Genomic DNA, 20,347 nt, shown 5'->3' with positions numbered 1-20,347 from the left:
TGACATCTTGTTGAGACCATTTAGAAGTTTCCTCATTTGACATAACAGGAGGAAGCACCCTCGCAGCTCTATGCCTACAGAACTAGCACAAAGGTTAGAGTATCTCTCCACCCACACTTTGGACAGATGTACTTCACTTTAAATGTCCAATTTAGCAATGTTAACAATGAGCCCCACTCCACAGTCTGGATAAATCCATGAGGACATGGGCAACAGTGAGCTCCAATTTAAGTGTTGAGGGTTATTACAGGGCATTACAACAGGGGCCATATAGACCTTGTTAGTGGGCACTTAACCATCTGTACACAAATCTCCACTAGAACACATTAGAATATTTTTCACACAGCCATGCCTCATCTCCATACTGACCTCTACAAACTAAAGTGTCCTTTCAAGCCCATTCAAGCATAGAGGCAGCATTCATAAAACACTTCCTCTCTTTAAACCGTGACCCCACGAGAGATGTGCTGTCACAAAATATTCAGGGCTGTGCAAAAAAACCTGACTATGGAATATCAAAAGCTCCCATCTGTCCACTTCCCTCCTCTCTATTCTTTCTTTTTTTGTTACTTAATTTTCTTCCATTTTTATGTCAAGGAAAGGGCATGTCTTGCAAGGCCATTGATTTGGCGACTCAAAACACCAGACAATGAACTGATCACCCCTGAGTCCCTCTGCCTAAAGGGTAATAAACCTTGTCATTGAAATGTGAGCAGAATTCATCAAAGGTATCCTAAAAGCCTAAATGAGATGTGTCAAACACTCACATGGAAACTGCAGCATGCACCGTACAAATGTTTCCTGTATAAGATAGTGTGTGCCTGCGTACAGCAAGGAGAACACTATTAGCACTAAGACGGTATTTGTTTCCACATTTAGCATAATTCTGTGTTGCATGTACTGCAGAAGTACACGTGACTTCCATTATTTGTTATTATTAATCTCTGGCTCTCTTTCACAGTCTGTCTTTTCTTCTGTCTTCTTCCCATCACCTCCAACCAGTCAAGTAGATGGCTGCTCCTCCCTGAGCCTAGTTGTGTCGGAAGTTTCTTCCTGTTAAAAAAGAGGTTTTCCTTCCCACTGTTGCCACGTGCTTGCTCAAAGGGGGTTGTTTAATTGTTGGTGTTTTTCTCTATTATTGTAGTGTTTTCACCTTATAAAGTGCCTGAGATGACTGTTGTTATGATTTGGACCTACATAAATAAAACAGAATTGAAAACTGTATTATCCCTGAAAATGACCAAGTCTGAGAAAAAGGAACTTAAATAAGCAGCAAAAGAGCTGATGAGCGCATTTCTGTGTGGTTTTACTGTGTCTCCTTGTGTAAATTTCTCCCTGAAATTTTTAACTGTTATTAATAAATATTAATAAAGATCAAGCAACAAGTGAATACGAATTCCACTTTGAGGACAGATTCATAACAAACAGTTACCTTTCAATATTTGCTTTTTCCTCTTGTATTGGATTCTATATACTACACTGGTGCTAGCCTTACCTGGTTCTTTAAATCCAGTTTGGGACATGGTCGTCCTCCATTGAAAGCTTTCTCTCTCAGCCACTTAGACCTGATCTTTAACCCGCTGCCACAGGATGCACTGCAGGGGGACCAAGCTGACCAGTCACTGAGCTTGCAGTCTATGGGGCAAGGGATGTGGCAAACCTCCACAATGTAGCCTGGAATTTAAATTGGCAGACAGAATGGGCAGGGATGATTCAGACTTGGTCTGCAGCTGCAGTGCAGATCACATTAATTATGTCAGACAGTCACGCTACTGGTGAGTGTTACCCCAGACCCTGGACTTACCCACCGTGAGACCGAGGGCTAATAAACTGACTAATGAGCATTTAATTCCTATGCTGTATAAGCTTTTTACAGTGTGTTAAAAAAATTGTTGTTCTCTGCGTTTGGTTTTTAGCTAGACTTACACAGCAAGGCTTCACGACACAAGGAAACGACCATATAGGACAAAGACTTACAGTTGTGTTTTAGTCACTGACATTTTTCTTTCACATTAAAAGTTAAATTGCTCATACTCTCATCAAATTTCATCATCAATTTACTATATATAGTGAAATAAATTAGAGATATAATCTATGTTGCATGTATCTAATACAATGTTGTATGTTTATGAAGGATACTCATTATTTTTAGCTAAAATGTGTAATTTGTAGGCATATCTCAATTAGTCCTACCTGACTCTGTACAGAGTGAAGGGCTAACCAGGTTCTCCTGCTGGTTAATGCAGGCAACAGCCCTGTAGCGCAGACCTTGGCCACAATCCTTCACCTCTCGATGGCTCATCCAGCCCTGTGATGATCCCAAGACCGAAGGATCAGGGAGTATGCAAGCAGACCAGTTCCCACAGGGCTGGGACAAAAACTCATCACAAGGACATGTCTCTGTCTCCTCCAGCGGGTGCAACTCCTTATTCAAGCAGGTTTCCTTTTTTTTGCTACGACCTAAGCAGAAGATGGACAAACAATGCAAAATTACTGAACTGGATGGGCAGAACATGTTTTGTAATAGGACACGAGGACAGCTTTTTTCCACATTAGATAAGAGTCTTGAGAGATGAATGTATAATAAGGTGTATTGTTTAACATAAACAGCAGTTACAGTAATTAAAAAGTGTTCATTAAATGTAACAGAATGTATTTATGTTAATAAATTTACAAAGTCAGCAGGTGAGAAAACTAAATAACCAGTGTAGCTATTAGCTGAGTGTAAATTGCTAATTTGCACCATTATAACTGTGAGACACTTACAGGCACATTGCAAGTTCGCTTGCTCTCTTAAATCCACCATCTCTACTCTTAAGAGACTTGTATTTGAGCCTTAGCTAATAAGATCACTGTTTCATTTCTTGTGGGAATCATTGCCTCCCTTTCACTGCTGACTCCGCAAGGCAGTGAATTGCTTTAGAAGCTGGCTTAAAGTTTCATTATTCTCACTCACATTTAAGCCCAAATCATAGTTATGTGCAGAAATACAGTATATTCTCTAAAGATGAACTAAGACAATGTAACCAACTGTTAAATCTGCCATCATACAATAATAGAGCATAAGGTGTTAACATGGAGTGACAGTAGCTGTGTTTTATTGTATAGTTATCAAACGCTATTATGTAGTATTTATTGAAATATATTTGTATAATACTACATTTCTTTCCTCTTACGAGTAATTCCACCACAAAATACTGCAGTCAAATGGCAGGCTTTTCCCATTATATACCACAAACTGCTGCGAGGCTGGATGTAAACCAATTTACTCAGTAGGTCATCTTTTGCGATTCTAGTCTATGTTTGTTGAGTTCCTTTAGAAGAAACACAGCCGAGGCAGTAAAAAAAACCCCGAGGCAGTAAAAAAACAAAAAACAAATAAAATCATAACCAACAAAAAACACTTATTTGTTCCCTTTGTCGTGTGACGCCCAAAAAACCTCATTGTATAATTGGTGCTGTTCGCAAATGTATTATTGCTTAATTTCTCCATTTATTTTAAACCCCTTGGGGAAATGGTGCATGCTTAGTGTCTGTGTTATGACTCTACAGCTACAGCGAAGGTTAGACTTGACTAGAATTGCTTTACCATACTACTTAGACAATATTAAAATGGACAATACAAATAAGATTATTGTTCCATTCAGCTAAAACATAATTTCTATATTTATAACCTGTTGCAGCTCATTTGTATGTAAATGCACCATCGTTGAATATAGCACATTCGTGCACTGTGTGCTACCGTGAGGAGCAGGAAGGATAAAAAGTGCTGCAGCATTGCAGTGTTCTCCCACCGAGCAGGGAACACAGAAAGATCTGTCATTTAAAAATCTCTTGAATGTGTTCTGGTAATGGGCATTTATTCCCTCTCATTCTTTTACAACCATGATTTCTCACCAGCACTTAGTGGTTGCTGTTTATTATTAATAATGATCAAAAGTGCAGAGTCTTTGATTCAAAGGGTTGACAATAGTGGAGAAATGGGTGGACAAAGCTGCACAGACACATTAGTTATATCATTAATCTGTAATGTTCTGCTCAGCTGTTACATTGCGATTAAGTGCTGTAATTGTGTTTGGAATGCCTACCTTCCTTCAGCCTGTCTCTTCTTGTTTTATATCACATAATCATTTTTATAAATTTGCCTTTTGGCAAGCTTTTTTTAATTGTACTCCAACAATTTAATTATTTATTTATTTATTCCTTTTTTACAGCATGCTTACTTACAATCCACAGAACACAGCGCATCTTATGGGTTGCCAAGTTCTGGTACGGCTTCTTTTAATAGAGATTGTGGCACCAAAATGAGTCTAAGAAATGAAAGAGGATTTAACTGAAAACATTTTACACTATCATCCGTCTTTATCACTGGGTATTAGTACATGGGTTAAGCGATATACAGTGGATTGAGCATGAGTATTTTCACAGTTATTTAATGTTATTTAATGTTATTTAAAACAACAATAGTAATACAGTGGCTGGAAATGCCACTTTCAATATCTGGACTGGCAACAGATACAACCTGTCAAGCTGCCCAGCCCCTCAGAAGTCTACCTTATGATAGATTGTCTGCTGTGTCATATGATAACATAACACCTATAAATATCCTGCTTTCAGTGATGCATCAGTTAAAATAAAGAAATAGATTAAACAGTCCCCTCTGTTGTCACCTCTTCATGTACTCGTCAGTACTAGAGAAAAATTTAAGTTGACAAGCCCACTGCCCCCCACCCACACACCTCAAAGACTATAAAGGGACAATTCAAGCAAATGGAAGACAAAACGGTTACATATCTTTATATTTCATCTTCTTGCCATTCAAAATGAAAATAAAAATGCAATTTAGGTCATAATGAGTCCCTGACATTGTTTTGTGTGTTGCTTATTACATTAATATTAATATCATTTTGTGTGTCCCTTAGGTTTGGGGTATACTGTGTGTAAAATTAATATGTTTAGGGGTTGCTGTTTTTTTTTACCAGAGAATCTCCAAACTCTGTTTAATAATACATCAGATCTGCAAATGTGAATCCCTTCTGCCAGATTAAATGCACTGTTAAACTGACTATGCTGAAATTGAAAAAACACTATATTGCAATCATGTTTACCTCCACGTTAAAGTAATAATAACAATAATAACAATGATTTCTGTATAGCACAAAACCAGCATTATAAAGTGCTCCACAGAAATACAGAATAAAGGAACAAACTAATAAAAGAACAAATTGGCTGCCACTCAAGCAACTGAGTGTTTGTATTATGTAGAGACAGATACATTACTATAGCAACATTGACAGTGTATTTAGCAAAACAATGTGTGTGCTGTGACAGTATGATGATATCTGAAGACATGTTGCTAAGGTGTGTAATGTCTATCACTGCTTTCCTTTCCAGGTGATTTTAATGCTTTACAGTAAAGCCTCATAGACTTGAAGAGATACAGACATTGACCCAAAATAATTCTGGTTATATATATAAAGATGAACAGGCTCCACTGTACCTTAAAGACTACATGAAGAGAATAAATCTCTGTCAAAGTGCAAATTTACTTGAGACTGCTAGTTTTTAAAATTAGAGCCTGCCCCGAAGAGCTGCCTCTAAGTGTGGATTCAGAAAGCAGAGACCCTCTGTACTTTTTTCTAATAGCCACTTAAGTCTAATAACCTACAAAGTGTACTGAGATTACTTCAGTTTCCTGGTGTAGTATGACATGTTTACCTTATGTGCTGTTGTCTATTACACACAAATGTACTGTAATAGCACCTCCAAGCAAAAAAGGATTCCTCAAAAACTATCAGGAGACTTTTTAGTGATTAACATGATGAGTTTTTTTTCAATATATATTTATACATCAATTTTCTTTCACTCATTCAATTCAGAGTCATGGAAAAAAGAAACCTAATTTAAACGTCTTGCTTTAAAAGGAAGAAAATTCAATGTAACCTGCTGTACAAAGAACAGATGGCATTGTATTATTTGTAGGTTTATGCAGTACTGCTTTTGAGGTGGTTATTTTCTTGTTGTTTGGTTAAAATAAATCCTGTTAGTCCCACATGAATAGAACCATTCAACAATTTAATGAATTGCATTCCCCCAAGAATAAGCAAATTGCTACGTTATTGTTACAATTAAAGTAAACACCTCGTGCACTGTAAAATGAAAGCACTATAACAGAACTCCTTGACCCGAGCCAAATGGAGAGCTCACAAACACTCACAACCTGGTAAAAGAGTTGCACTGTGGTTGTACTAATCCTGCTATGCCTGTGCACCTCTGTTTATTTTGTGGATCCTGGGTGTCTTTAGCTCCCCGTGTGCCCAGTCAGTGAGCAGTCCATCTGTTTCGTAACATGATTTGATTGCAAACATTCCTTATCGAGTGTGAACCCACTGCCGTCACAGTGCAATTCACCAACAATCTGTTCAATCTATGCCACTGCTGGTGGTTGATTGAAAAGTGCCAGTGCAATATCACTTCACTGGCAACTTGACTTTGCAGGCAAATTACTAGTTAAAGATCTGCAGGCAACACAAAGAGTGCAATATCTAGCTTATTTTAATATTATGTATTTTGTATAGAGATTTTTCCTCTAAATCTTCCATATATAAAGTGTCATAACCTGATGCTTCTTTAAAGCCATAATATTATGCAGAATTATCGAACAACACTGCCAAGCATTTGGATGTGAATGCATATCTTTGTATGTTCTGACACCCAACTGTTAAAGAATGATGGCTGTTCCATTGTTGAGGCTGAGCCATGCCCCCCTATTTCATCTGCACCTGTCTTTAAAAAATACATGAATTTGGCTTGTGAGATAAAGTATTTTCTTAATATTTACTGATTGGTTTATGTATATTTCAAAAGGTTGAATTGATTCATGGCTTACGTACGTTTGTTTTTTAAATGTCACCATAAACACTGAGAATATATGATATTTTTTCACACTGATTTTGACTAAAATGCTCTGACTCTTTATTCTTGATATTTTTTCAAAGCAAACCTAAGAAATAAAGTGTTTGTACAATACAATAAGAGTGCATTACAATGAATTACAAAAAATTCAATATGTGTTAAAGCTGCTATATAGCTTGACTGATAGACTTTATATTCTTACATATAATATTAACTTCCTCAAGTTGCAACACTTAAAGTGAATTATTCATGTCATCAGTCCTACAGTGGCTGAGTAACAGTTGTCATGAATGAAAAAGTCTGACTGTTCAGTTTGTTGTCTGGCTCTCTAGCGGCATAATATTAAAACTTTTGTTATGTTACCCCAGAGTGTGTAATAAATCCTACAAATTTTGTCCTTTTGAATTCCAGCCCACTTCATTAAAACATTTTACCAACACACTTCTTCGCAGTTTGAGTGGACTTTTAAAGACTTTTCAAACCCATCACTTAGCAATCAAAAATTTTACCCATTAAACATAAAAAGTCAGGTCAGCTTTGCAAAGAAACTACTTCTTAACATTAAAATCATAAAAACTCACAAAGAAGAAAAAATACAAAAGAAAAATTATGGAATGAAATCAGCTTCTAGATAGCCATTGACCATCGGAGCGAGCATATTTCAATAAACGCCTGTCTAAAATGATACACAGGAGCTACTTAGAAGGCTCAGAGTCAGAGCGGTTGTGAAATGCACACTAACAATGCCGGCTAAATCATTGAAATGCAGTTAAGGGCGATCGTGGCTCAAGAGTTGGGAGTTCACCTTGTAATCGGAAGGTTGCCGGTTCGAGCCCCGGCTTGGACAGTCTCGGTCGTTGTGTCCTTGGGCAAGACACTTCACCCGTTGCCTACTGGTGGTGGTCAGAGGGCCCGGTGGCGCCAGTGTCCGGCAGCCTCGCCTCTGTCAGTGCGCCCCAGGGTGGCTGTGGCTACAATGTAGCTTGCCATCACCAGTGTGTGAATGTGTGCGTGAATGGGTGGATGACTGGATATGTAAAGCGCTTTGGGGTCCTTAGGGACTAGTAAAGCGCTATATAAATACAGGCCATTTACCATTTAAGGTCTTCAGGATACTTGCACAAACACTGCTCTCGGATAAGTGGGGGAAATAATTCACAGAAGGTAATGTTTGAATACTCATTCACCACTCATTCTCCTGGAAAATATAGCACCAGCTACTACTGAGCACTTAAAAGGAAAGTGCTTAAAAAAATGATGATTTTCTAAAAGATTTTTTTCACCCAAGTTAAATTCTGACTGATTCAGTTTACAGCGGCATAACAATAATTATTTTCCCTATTAACATTTATATTATTAAGACATTGGTGTATTTAAAACTAGAATATTATCATTCCCTAGAGTTATTTTTTATAACGGGTTCAATTTTTCAGTATTTTACTGATGTATGAAACAGACCTTCAGCATTTACTATTAAGGTGTTATTTATTCATAGACACATGAGTTAAAGATGATATGTTCAGAATGTTTTCAACAACACGCGGTAAACCAATGCTGCTAACGATAAACACTAAACAAATCTGATGCACATCTATTCACAACCAGGCAGCCAAATGGAAATGAGTAAAATGATAATGTGAGATGTCCCAAAAACACTCAGCAAAAGATAATGGTGGTGTTCAGTATGCAGTATACTGGTGGATCGTATACCATCATAGTGATAGAAACAGACATTCACACCTATTCAGCATGTGTTTAGACGTTTGGGAATTACAGCACCTGCAAGAAACCTATACTGGGTGAACATGCAAATTCCTCACAGAGAGGCATCAGCCTCCCTATGGACAGTTTTTAAAGTAACAGTTCTAACAACTGAGCCGATGCTGCCTCAATGTGGAGTGTCAAATACACTCCCATCTAATTGAAATGGATTGCTATTTTTGAAGCATGTGATATATAAAGTCAGAGGTGTAATAAATTAAATCTGCTACTTAAAACAACATGTTTGTGTCCTTTAGTATATAAGACAGAGGGCAGGGTAAGTGTTCAGAAGCTGACAGAACAGTAAACAGTGGGTATGGCTGTTCGTTTTATGCCTTTCTCCTTTCAAGCACAGCCTGTTTGTGAACATAAGTGGAATGGTACGAACTAAAATATGAAAAATAATGTATACAGAGCTTTACAAACAGCTTTTATTCTAAATAGAGAATTATACCCACCAGCCACTTCATTCATAGATAGATCTTGCTACTACTGGTTTGATCTCCCATTGTGACTTCACACCTACCTTAGTTCTATGTGGCACAGATTCAACGAGATGCTGGAGATGTTACTCAGAGATTTTGGTCCATAATGACAGTGTCACACAGTTGCTTTAGATTTGTCAGCTGCACATCCCTGATGGGAATCTCCCATTCCATTACATCCCAAACATGCTCTGTCAGATCGATATCTGGAGAATGTGGAGGCCAGTGGAGTACAGGAAACTCACTGCCATGTTAGAAAAAAATCACTTTGAGATGATTTGAGCTTTGTGACATGGAGTGTTATCCCTATAGAGGAGGCATCGGTCTTTAAGGGATGGATACACAGTGGTCTTAAAGGGATGGACATGGTCAGCAACAATACCAAGGTAGGCTATGGCTTTTGAATGATGCTCAGTTGTTACCTGAGGCCCAAAGGGTGTTGGGAAAATATACCCCAGACCTTTACACATTACACCACCAGCCTGAACTGCTTATACAAGCCAGAATGGACCCATACTTTCATGTTGCTTATGCCAAATTCTGATGCTACCTATAAAAATGTTGCAGCAGAACTCATTAGACCAGGCAACATGCGGCCAATCTTCTACTGTGCAAACTTGTCAGCTACAGTATACCATGAGATTGTAGTCTTATTTTACTATTGCAGCTGACAGGAAAGGGACCTGGTGTCGTCTTCTGTTTCTGTAGTGCATCACCTTCAAGGCTTGAAGGTTGTGCATTAAAAGATGATTTTCTGCTTACTGTTGTCTTTCTGTCAGTCCAAAGCAGTCTGGCCATTCTCCTCTGATCTCTGCAATAGCAAGGGAACTGCCACTCACTGGATATGATCTCCTTTTTTGCAATCCAGAGATGGTTGTGTGGTAAAATGCCAGTAGATCATCAGTTTTTGAAATAGTCAGAATACCCCGTGTGGCAACAGCAACTATGCGACATTCAAAGTCACTTCAATAACCTTTATTCCCCAATGTGATGTTTAAACTTCAGCAGGTCGTTTTGACAATGTCAATGTGCCTAAATGCATATTTACATTAGAAATCAATAAAGTGGCTATTGAATGTATATTTACTTTTGCAAGTTTTCCACCCTGTTTAACCTGTAATGATTAGAGGTTAGTTTTTACATTGCCTTTTGTCACTTGGATCTCCATCAGTGTATTACAAGCCTAGTGTCCTGGCAGGCCCAAGTTGAAGCCGCCCAAACATGATTGTCTATGTTTGTTTGTTTGTTTAAATACAAATGTTGCAGTTGTTAAGGTAGCTAATGCATTTTATTAGTTTACTTTTAATAATATGCAATATTAAAACCTTGTAAAAGCAAACCTAGAAAGAAATGTAGGGATAAAGATAAGGTACATGTTACGAATTTTGGTTCTCTGATGATATTTGTCTACTTAAGTCCACTAAATATAGTTTACGGTGATCTAGATCATAGATACCAACATGTGGTTAACCGTTTGGTGCTTCATGGCGTAAAGTACATAAAATACATTTTCCGGTTTCTCCCTCTCTCCTGCCACTCACTGAGTCTTTGTGCAGAGCTCTACATGTGCAATCCCTCTGTTCAGTTTACAGGCAAGTATAGTGCTTGCCACTGGTATATGAGGCTGGTATATGCTTCACCAGATAAAGGTACTTCAAAATACAATAGTAAAAATACATTAAAAATTTAAAAAGTTGACTAGATGGGAACAGAGAACACTGAGAACACTGAAAGCACTGGTTGCTTAGTACTCATTTCCAAATTCGACCTTGATTTTAATGTCCTTTATCCACCTGTATCCTGTCAAATATCTTCAAATGCTGAAATCATTCTGAGAAAATTATTTCACTGTCATCCAGACAAACAGACATAAAATTCTTCCCACTAGAGTAGCTGTCTCAAAGATCAGATTTTGCCATGATGAGACGCACAAACAGACAGACCCAACAACTGAAAACCATCCAAATTCTTCTGCCCTGATACCTATAGGCATACAGACACCTTGACTATTGGATGACTGACCAATCTAATACCAACGTTAAAAAGGATAACACCGGCTGCAATGACTGTATGCTGTAGTTTACAAACTTCTTTATCCTTACACTTGGTAAAGAAAGTAGGATCATTTCCAATCAAATGTCCAGATAAATTTGGTGATAAAAAGTGATAAAGACACAAGTGAATTGAAATATTCACATGTTCTGACTGCTATGAACAGACAATTATGCTAACACACTTCCCCATGAGCTAAGCTTGATTTCATGTGGTGGATTATAAGAGCAATATAGAAGGAGACAGGACATGTTTACTGCAACCCCTCCAGCAACAGATAAAATATTAATGTAGACAAATAGTATCCTGCCTGGTCTGAAACCACAGCATGTAATTCAGATTTTGCCATCTGTACTAAAATAAGAGACTACAAGCTGTGAGGGATCAAATTTAGACGTGATATTAAACTACAGGAACTGTGTGAAGTCACACTGTAACAAAGTGCTGGAAAAACACATTTGAGTTTTTACAGTATTGTACATTTCTTCATAAATACATTTAAAATGCTATATTTGTTTAGTAAATTTTAGTATCACTGAGTAATACACTGTACTGCCAAAAGTACTCACTAGTCAGCCTTAACACAATTGACATCAAATTAATCCATGGGGTTTAATTTGATGTCGGCCCAGCCTTTGCAGCTAGAACAGCTTCAACTCTTCTCGGAAGGCTTTCCACAAGGTTTAGGAGTGTGTTTATGGGAATTTTTGACCATTCATCCAGAAGTGCATTTGTGAGCCCTGATGTTGGATGAGAAAACCTGGGTGACAGTCTCTTAGGGCCACATCTCAAAGATGCTGAAGTCAGGATTCTGTGCAGGCCAGTCAGATTCTTCCACACCAAACTCATTCATCCATGTCTTTACAGACCTTGCTTTGTGCACTGGCGCACAGCAATGTTGGAACAGGAAGAGGCCATCCCCAAACTGCTCACATAAAGTTGGGAGCATAAAATTGTCCAAAATGTCTTGATATGCTGAAGCATTAATAGTTCCTTTCATTGAAGCTAAAAGGTCAGCCCAACAACCCCGTCCACCAAACTTCGCAACTGGCACAATAAAGTCAGACAAGTACCGTTCTCCTGGCAACTACCAAGCTCAGACTCATCCATCGGATTGCCAGATGGAGAAGCATTTGTCACTCCAGAGAACACATGTCTACTGCTCTATATTCCAGTGTCGGCGTGCTTTACACTATCTGACACTTTGCATTGTGTTTGGTGATGTAAGTCTTGGATGCAGCTGCTCTGCCATGGAAAGTCATTACATGAAGCTTTTTACAGACTGTTTCTTGAGGTAATATGATGGCCACATGAAGTTTGGAGGTCTGTAGTGACTCATTGTGCAGAAAGTTTGCGACATCTCTACACACCAGTATCTCTTAACCCCACTCTGTGATTTTACTTGGTGTATCACTTCATAACTGAGTTGCTGTCATTCCCATTCACTTCCACTTTGTTATAATAACAGTAATAATGGATGGTGGAATAATTAGTAGTGAGAAAATTGCACAACTGGACTTTCCAGTTCCACAGGTGGCATCCTGTCATGGTACCACACTGGAATTCACTGAGCTCCTGAGAGCAAATGTCAGCTGTTGCAAATGTTTGTAGAAACAGTCTGTGTGCCTAGATGCTTAGATGTTATACACCTGTGGCCATGGAAGTGATTGGGACATCTGAATTTGAATGGATGAGTTTTTTGGAATGTTTTTGGCAGTATAGTGTGCGTGTAGGTGTACGCTGGCAAGCTACATATATTTTGATTGCTGTCAATGTTCTAATGAGATTTTAAGCACAAACAACACACCTGTAGCAAATAAAGACTTCAGGACATCATTCATACTTATATTAAAGGCAGAAAATTTGCCACACAAGCTGAGATCTTGGCATAGTTCATTTGTTTTCATTTTTTTTCAGATTTCAAAGTTGTTCTACTCTTTTAAACTATAACTTTGTAATTAACAATTAGTTAAAATAAAAACAAAACAATAAAAAGCTGTAGAAGTTGGTCAAAAGTTGGCAGTGTTCTACTCAAATTTTACAAAAGAATTTTTTTTACCATCTGCAGTAATAGAATATGAATAAATAAACAAGACTCATTAGTTTGAAGTAAATGCAGAAGGACATAAAAATGTTCATTAATTTTGTAATTTAATGTAAAAGTGAAACAACATAAGTTTTTTTTTAATCTTTCACTAATATGCATTAGGTCTGAACTGGTATATTCTGACTTAAGAAAACTGCCACACGCTCAGACATTACAAAAGCTTTTATCCTCTCTGCTTTTATTTATTTCCAAATTGACTACCAGTCATATCAATAAAAATATAAAACAACAATGTGAGAATGCTTCACCTGAGAACACAATCCAATTGTTCTACCAGCAAAGATTAAACAGTTGCCTTGAAATTGCGTGTGTCTCACAATCCGTGAATAACGAGTCTTTACCTGCAAGTGAGCGCTTTCGTATTCGAGAGCTGCCACATCCAGCACATTCAGAGAACTTGGACCATGCAGTTAGAGTGCAGTCATCCTTGCAAGCCACCCGACACTCTCTGATCTGAGGGGGCAAGGGACCAGCCCATTGCAGGCACTCTGTCATATTGGCAGACTCTCCGCTCTGCCCAACACAACTGACTCCTGCAATTACAAGAATGCCATTTCAGTTATACATTGCACAAATGACAAGCCATTCTTCATCAAGCCAAAATTCAGTTGTCGCTACTGTAAAATAGTCTTCGAAAATTCCTACTATGCCTGAGAAAAGGTTCACAGTTTTATGTGAGGTTGCTTGGACTGAAGAAAGAAAATGCCTCCACAGTGTAGCCATAGTTAGAATATTCTGGTGCAGCTTTCATGTTAGCATCAAGTGAAATGGTAATTCAACCTTCAAGCTCAACACCATTATCAGACTTCTTTAGATAACTATGATTTATTGTATAAAAACAGGACATTCATAATAAAAGCTTAACATAAAAGGTTAATAGCTTTGACAGAATGATCTACATGTTTTAAAAAGAAATTATTGGAGCCTGATCAAACAGGGATAGAGACATTACAATTCAGCAATATGTGCCAGGGTGTGCCATGAATTATTACATTAGCTGCATAACAAAAGCAGATGTGTTATTTTTTCTTTTACTGATAGTGGGTCTAGCGCTCAGTTGAATAGAAGAAACATTTCACAGTCTAGCCTGTTACTTTCCTTTAGACATAAATAAATGAATGCAAATAAATGGAAGATGTAAGAGGTGTCTTTTTCAGAAAATGCAACAGCTGGCATCATCAAAGGTCAAGAGCAAAAGGAACAATCAATATAAGGGATAGATCAGAATGAGTTTTTAAAAGCTGTACTGTGAGACTGTAGTTTACTTTAAACAAACATGTTTCAACATGCTCAATTAACAGTAACGTTAACATTTTGATGCTTAACAGGTTTAATATTAGCAATGCTTTAGCATATCAGGATCACATAGTAATAAATCAAGTACTTTTCACTGAAAATGCCCAATCCTAACCTGCAGGCAGGTTAATGGCTTACCAAAAATAATAGTTTCCATTCCTTTGGGTAAAGGCCAAGTTAGCACATTAGCATGCCCAAAGAAAAAATAAACAGAAACCTAACAATATCACACTATGCTGAAATAAAATGGGTTAAAGATGCTTTCAAAAACTCCTTTGAACAACTGTTTATGATTTGCTGACAGACAGGGAAAGATCGTAATTACAATTATGACAAAATAAAACTGGAGTCTGAGACAGTAAAATTGGAGCTTAGTTGACAGGATGGCTTTTAGCACCCTCAATCATTGATAATTAGCATTTGTGTAACTTAATATCCTAGCATGGCAAACCACACATTAAGCACAAGCAATGATGGTAATGAAGTTTGAGTTAAATGGTGTATCAATAAATATGTTTAGACAAATGTTGCAGGAATATTGATATTTTATAGACAGTTAGTTATACACCTAATTATCTAATCTACAAAGGGAACATATTATGGAAGAAAGCACATCCATTTGTTAGAAATGCATGCATGACATTTAAATAACGTAAAAGAAATAGATTGTGTGATAAGTGCTTTTGCAAATCAAATAGCATAATAATTGAAACACTACCCAGATTTAAAAACAAAACAATAAAACAAAGTAAATAAAACATCTGAATTACAATAATCAACACATCTACTGGTTGATAAAAGGAATGATTTGTCCCTCCCAGATTCATGAAACACATTTTTCAGACACTGCACACAAAGTAGCTGCATAAAAATAGTACTATGTGTAGAGTTTTAAATAAATAAATAAAAAAACACAAAGAAAATGAAGTTAAAAAAACAAAACAATGCCTGTGGACATATTGGCTCGAGTTTGCTGGCTGATGGAAGGCAGAGGAACATTTTTAGCTTCGCCAGGTTCTGTTAACTGTGAAGGAAAGGTTGAATGGACTTTGACGCCTTGAAAAAGGAATCCTCGTAGATAAACAAACAAACTGCACAGGGCATTATAATGTTCAAATACTTTGCACTGTCACTCTGGGATTTAAATAAATTATTGTTGCCAGTGAGGGGAACTTCTCCTCCCGCAAGACCTCCGAGTCTTTGAGGATTCACTGATCTACAAACATGCCTTTAATCCATTGTATTGATTTGTATTTGACTTTTAAATTTTGCCCTCTGACAAAAACTGTTTGGTTTCTACATGTCTGCTGAAAAGGCGTGGGATGGTCATTTACATACAAAGCTTCTGCACAGGCAGCACAAGGAGGATGGTAGCTGTTGTTATAGTGCATTTACGTAATGGTCAAATGCATAGCTATACAAAAGCCTGCATGTTTGTCTATAGGTTAATTCTGTAAGCCATCAAACACTTAAGACGTGAGAATATATTGAAAAATACATTTTTTTTATGTCTTGTCTTTTAGCTAGTCTCACTGAAAACCCAACTATGTGATCCCCAGAAGCTTCTTATTAAGAATACTATCTCGTTGTCATCTTGTTTTGACTTGGGGCCATCTAGTCTATCCATGTTTCTTTCAGGCTCTGGTTGCCTACACCCGCATCATCTCATCATCTCCCCTTACAAGTGGTTACTTTTTGTCAAGGCATCCCAGCAAATGACAAGGATCATCTCTGATTATATAGATACTTAGAAAGGTATGTTGGAGTGCCATTTATAGAAGGTATGCTTTCAAGAGGCTTGTCATATTCTGCCTTTTTAAAATCCCAGAGAGCTTGAAGGTAAAAGAGATTCTTTAAAAACATCAAATTTCTTTCTCTTTTATTCAGTCCAATCCAGAAGATTTTATGTTTTACATCTTTACTTAATATAAAGTTTTTAATGCATTATATATCCAGCCCACACATCCACCATCAAACATCTTCATTTTAATTCAGTCATACTGCTTGTATAATGTTCTTCAGTATAATGCATTGTGAAGAGTAATGTGGACTGGATTCATCATAGCCATTAAGTCACATCTTTCCTGGAGCAAAAGATCATCAGCATGACTCACTTTCTACTGAATAATTACTCACAACGGTTCCAGTTCTACTCAGGGAGGAATATAACATATCCAGCTGGTTATGATACAAAATTTGGCTGAATTTAGACACAGTATGTAGTGCAATATGCACTGACAAACAGATCACTCTAGTGGTTATCAGCTACAAATTCACACAGGTAATCTGCAGTCAAGTGTTCTCTTTCGTTTAGTGTTTTTATTTTATTTGGAAAGGTTCTAATTCATCTTGTCAGATCTTTCATTTAGTAATGCCTCTTATCTGCGAGCACCTCAGCGGGTTAGTTGTATAACACAAACCTCTCCTCGTTCTGCACATTATGAGACATTAGCATTCATGCAACATGCCTTGAATCTGGCATGAGGCCAGATTCACACGGACATGGAAGTATTTACCCAAGGCAAGGAAATATTTGTGATTGGATTTGAGGTTTACAGAGCCAATATGTTGCAAATTCTGACTATTATTTTAATCTCATAGTAAAGCTCTGAGCCTGAGGTTCACAACATTTTGACTGGTTTTGACTAGGCAGAAAAGCCCTGGTTGCTCTTTAAGTTGTTCTTCTACCATCTTTAAACTATTCATAGTGACATTTATCATCACTAGTCAGTTTCCAGAGGCTGCACGGTATTTGTATTAAAACATTTCTTTCTCCCAGTAGAGGCAACTGCAACTAAAATGCTGCCTATCTCAAGGAAAGTAATAGTGGTTTCTACATAGATTGTGTGTCTGTTTTTACTTTTCAGTGTTAGAAATTAAGTCAAAGAAATATGAGATAAACCCAAGGTTAAGTGCATAATTGACTGTTTAATACACTTACATCTACCTTAAAGCAAATATATTTCATTGATGTACAGATATAAAGTTAAAAGGAAACATGTTAATGGGTAACACAATAAGAAGCAGAGTTGAATTCTGGTGATTTAAAAAAAATCTATGCCTTACTGTGCTGTGATCTGCTGCTCACTATCACAGATATGAAAGCTGACGTGTCAGATTAGAAAAAAACACTATGGACTGTTCATGACCAGAGAACAGAGGACAAATTTCATAGTGCATTGCTAGTTGGTAGAAGCACAATGCAATGTTAATATTTTATGCTGATCATTTAAACAGTACATATGTTGTCAAGAAGATAGGATTACATTCATAGTTGTTGACCAACCTGGTAAACAGGTTAAAAAACGACAGTTACTCTTATATGTAATCTGCTTAACTACCATCATGCAAAGATGCAGCCTGATATGCACAATTCATCTTAGCATGCAGTGCACATATGCGCTACGCATCTCAGCACTCAGTACTGAGAAGCATATTGAGTTGCTATGGTTCCTAAATGCTTCCGCATTGTGATCATACCACTTACAGTTGATCATGGAATATCTAGGAGTGAAGGAATTTCACAAACTGACTTGTGGTTCCATCCTATTACAATTCCATGCTCAAATGAGCTCAGTGAGATCTTTAGTTCAATCCATTCCTTTACAAATGCTTGTAAAAGCAGACTGAGTGGCTAGGCAGCTGATCTTAAGCACGTGTGGCACTGCATCTGAAAACAGCTCAATTCAAAGATGACTTTGATACCTTTGTCCATACAATGTATTCGGAAACATGATTCACTTCAAGCTGCTGAAGAAAGCCAAAGACAAGCAGCTAAAAGCCAGCCTAGATTTTGCACTGAAGGAGGATCAAGGTCTGACATACTAATGTTGCAACTTTTCATATTCAATTTTTCAATGAAGAGAAGCATTTGAAGTAGCTATCATCTCATCTCTCACACCCTTACAACAGGATGTGAGCAACTATAATTAATAGCAAGTCTGGGGGAAATAATTCAAAGTTGAATACTGTATTAGGGTCATGCCTTACCAATTCATCTCAACCTTCTAGCTATAGTCATGGATTATGTTGAAAAAATGTATATGAACAATTCAAGTTGAATGGACCTTCAAAGGTTTTAAACCTCTACTTAATAAATAAGTTAATAAAAACGTGTATATTTTTACACCCCAAAAAGGCTTTAATTAAAAACTAATATTTCCCCTATTCTTCATATTATTGCAACCAAAATCTGAGTCTGTATAATGTTAATAATGTTGTAGGAGTAATTCTGCTCTCCATAGGAAAACCGCCTGCCACAAATCTTACTAAATACAGCCCGAGGGCTGAAAAATTCACTTCTTAGCTTGTTGTGTGATTTTTGGACTGTGTAGATTCCTGTGTCATATCCTTGATGAACATCCTTATGCTTCTCAGAGGATCTGTGGAAATGACTGCTACAGGCTCAAATTATTAAAAAGCCATAGGTGTTAATTGAATCATTTTGCACTCATTTAAAGGCAAGCAGCTTCCTGATGCATTCCCGAAACCGGCTGTTCTAATGTACTTATATGGCTCAAGAGAAGTTTTCAGAGCATTATTTTACTGCCTTGAGAACTTTATAGCATTTCTGCTCTCGGCATCGCTGATTTCTACGTAGCAGTATAATTACAACTGACATTTCTCAAGTGACTTTCTATGACTTTTCGATGAAGATGGGAAAAGTGTTTGCAGTGTTCCTAGGTTAAGAGCAAGCCTCATTGACCTTTAGAGCTTCCTATTTGAATATGATTAGTTGATAGCCAAGTTAAATACCTGTGACATTTCAAAAACTGTAGTGTGAGAGTGAAATTTGCAATTGGTAAAAACACTGAAATTAAATGTAGGATTTAAACAACAAAGATTTCAGAGGCTACGTTCACTCAGCTTAGGCTTAACCAAGTCAATGAGAGGGCACATAAATGTCAAATTGTGGCATAACTGGAGCAAAGTAATTGGCAATAGAGCCATAGCTCGAGTATAGAAACAACGAAGGACATCTTTTAAAAAAAATTATTATTAGTCTGTGACTTTGAGATTTTCTGCCTTGCATGCGATATTTTGCAGATATTACAAAATATAATGTTCTAAAAGATTTGATTGGCTGCAAATAAAAGAAAAACAGCAAACAGAATAGGAATGCATTCAGCAAAATCAGTGTAAACTAGAGGATGACATAATGACAAGGACAAATAAACTACACAATAGTTTCCTCGTTTTAATGTCCATCTTTTTTAGTTTAAAGGTGAGCAAAAAGGTGAAGAAAAAACCTGATGCACTGCATCAATATAGGTTCTTTTCGGTCTGACTTTAGAAAAGCAGAGAAAGCTATGAAACCTTCAAAAATTTATCCAACATAAAATGCACTCAGTTGTGAGTCTACTTTGAAGTTGTGAGTCAGAACATATGAGTGCATGTAGGGTCTGCATGGTGCTAGCTCTGGCTTTTCATTTCTATTAAAGCAAATACTAAGTAGCCCGTGATGGCTGGACTTGCTACGTACGTTAATAAGAGACTAGTGACATGATGAAATTGTCAAGAAAGCACAGAAAGGTTCATCTAATGATATTCACTGAACAAATTGCTGTCTTCCTTAACGTTTCTGCCATTTGCTTGTTAGAGGAGCAGTTCAGAAAGGACTATTAGGTCTCATTAAGTAAAGATGGTATATAGATGGAAGAGCAACGCTGAAAATAGGTGAAATGGTAGCAGCTGGGAAATATAAAGTGAAGAGAATGCACTGATTTAGGGC

General features: G+C 37.3%; 1 protein-coding gene across 1 annotated transcript in view; it reads right to left on the bottom strand.

Moving 5' to 3' along the window:
* Positions 1–20,347, bottom strand: part of thsd7ba (thrombospondin, type I, domain containing 7Ba) — a 204,348-nt gene that overhangs the window by 52,769 nt on the left and 131,232 nt on the right. The window contains exons 14-16 of the mRNA XM_026145082.2: positions 13,662–13,853; positions 2,194–2,460; positions 1,496–1,674 (exon numbers count right to left, since the gene is read on the bottom strand). Coding sequence (XP_026000867.2) covers positions 1,496–1,674; positions 2,194–2,460; positions 13,662–13,853 — 638 coding nt within the window. The remainder of the gene's footprint in view (positions 1–1,495; positions 1,675–2,193; positions 2,461–13,661; positions 13,854–20,347) is intronic.

Source organism: Astatotilapia calliptera, chromosome 16 (genome assembly GCF_964374335.1).
Source record: "Astatotilapia calliptera chromosome 16, fAstCal68.1, whole genome shotgun sequence".
Lineage (NCBI taxonomy): Eukaryota > Metazoa > Chordata > Actinopteri > Cichliformes > Cichlidae > Astatotilapia > Astatotilapia calliptera.
The sequence above is the reverse complement of the archived record's forward strand: the minus strand, read 5'-3'. Positions and strand labels throughout refer to the sequence as shown.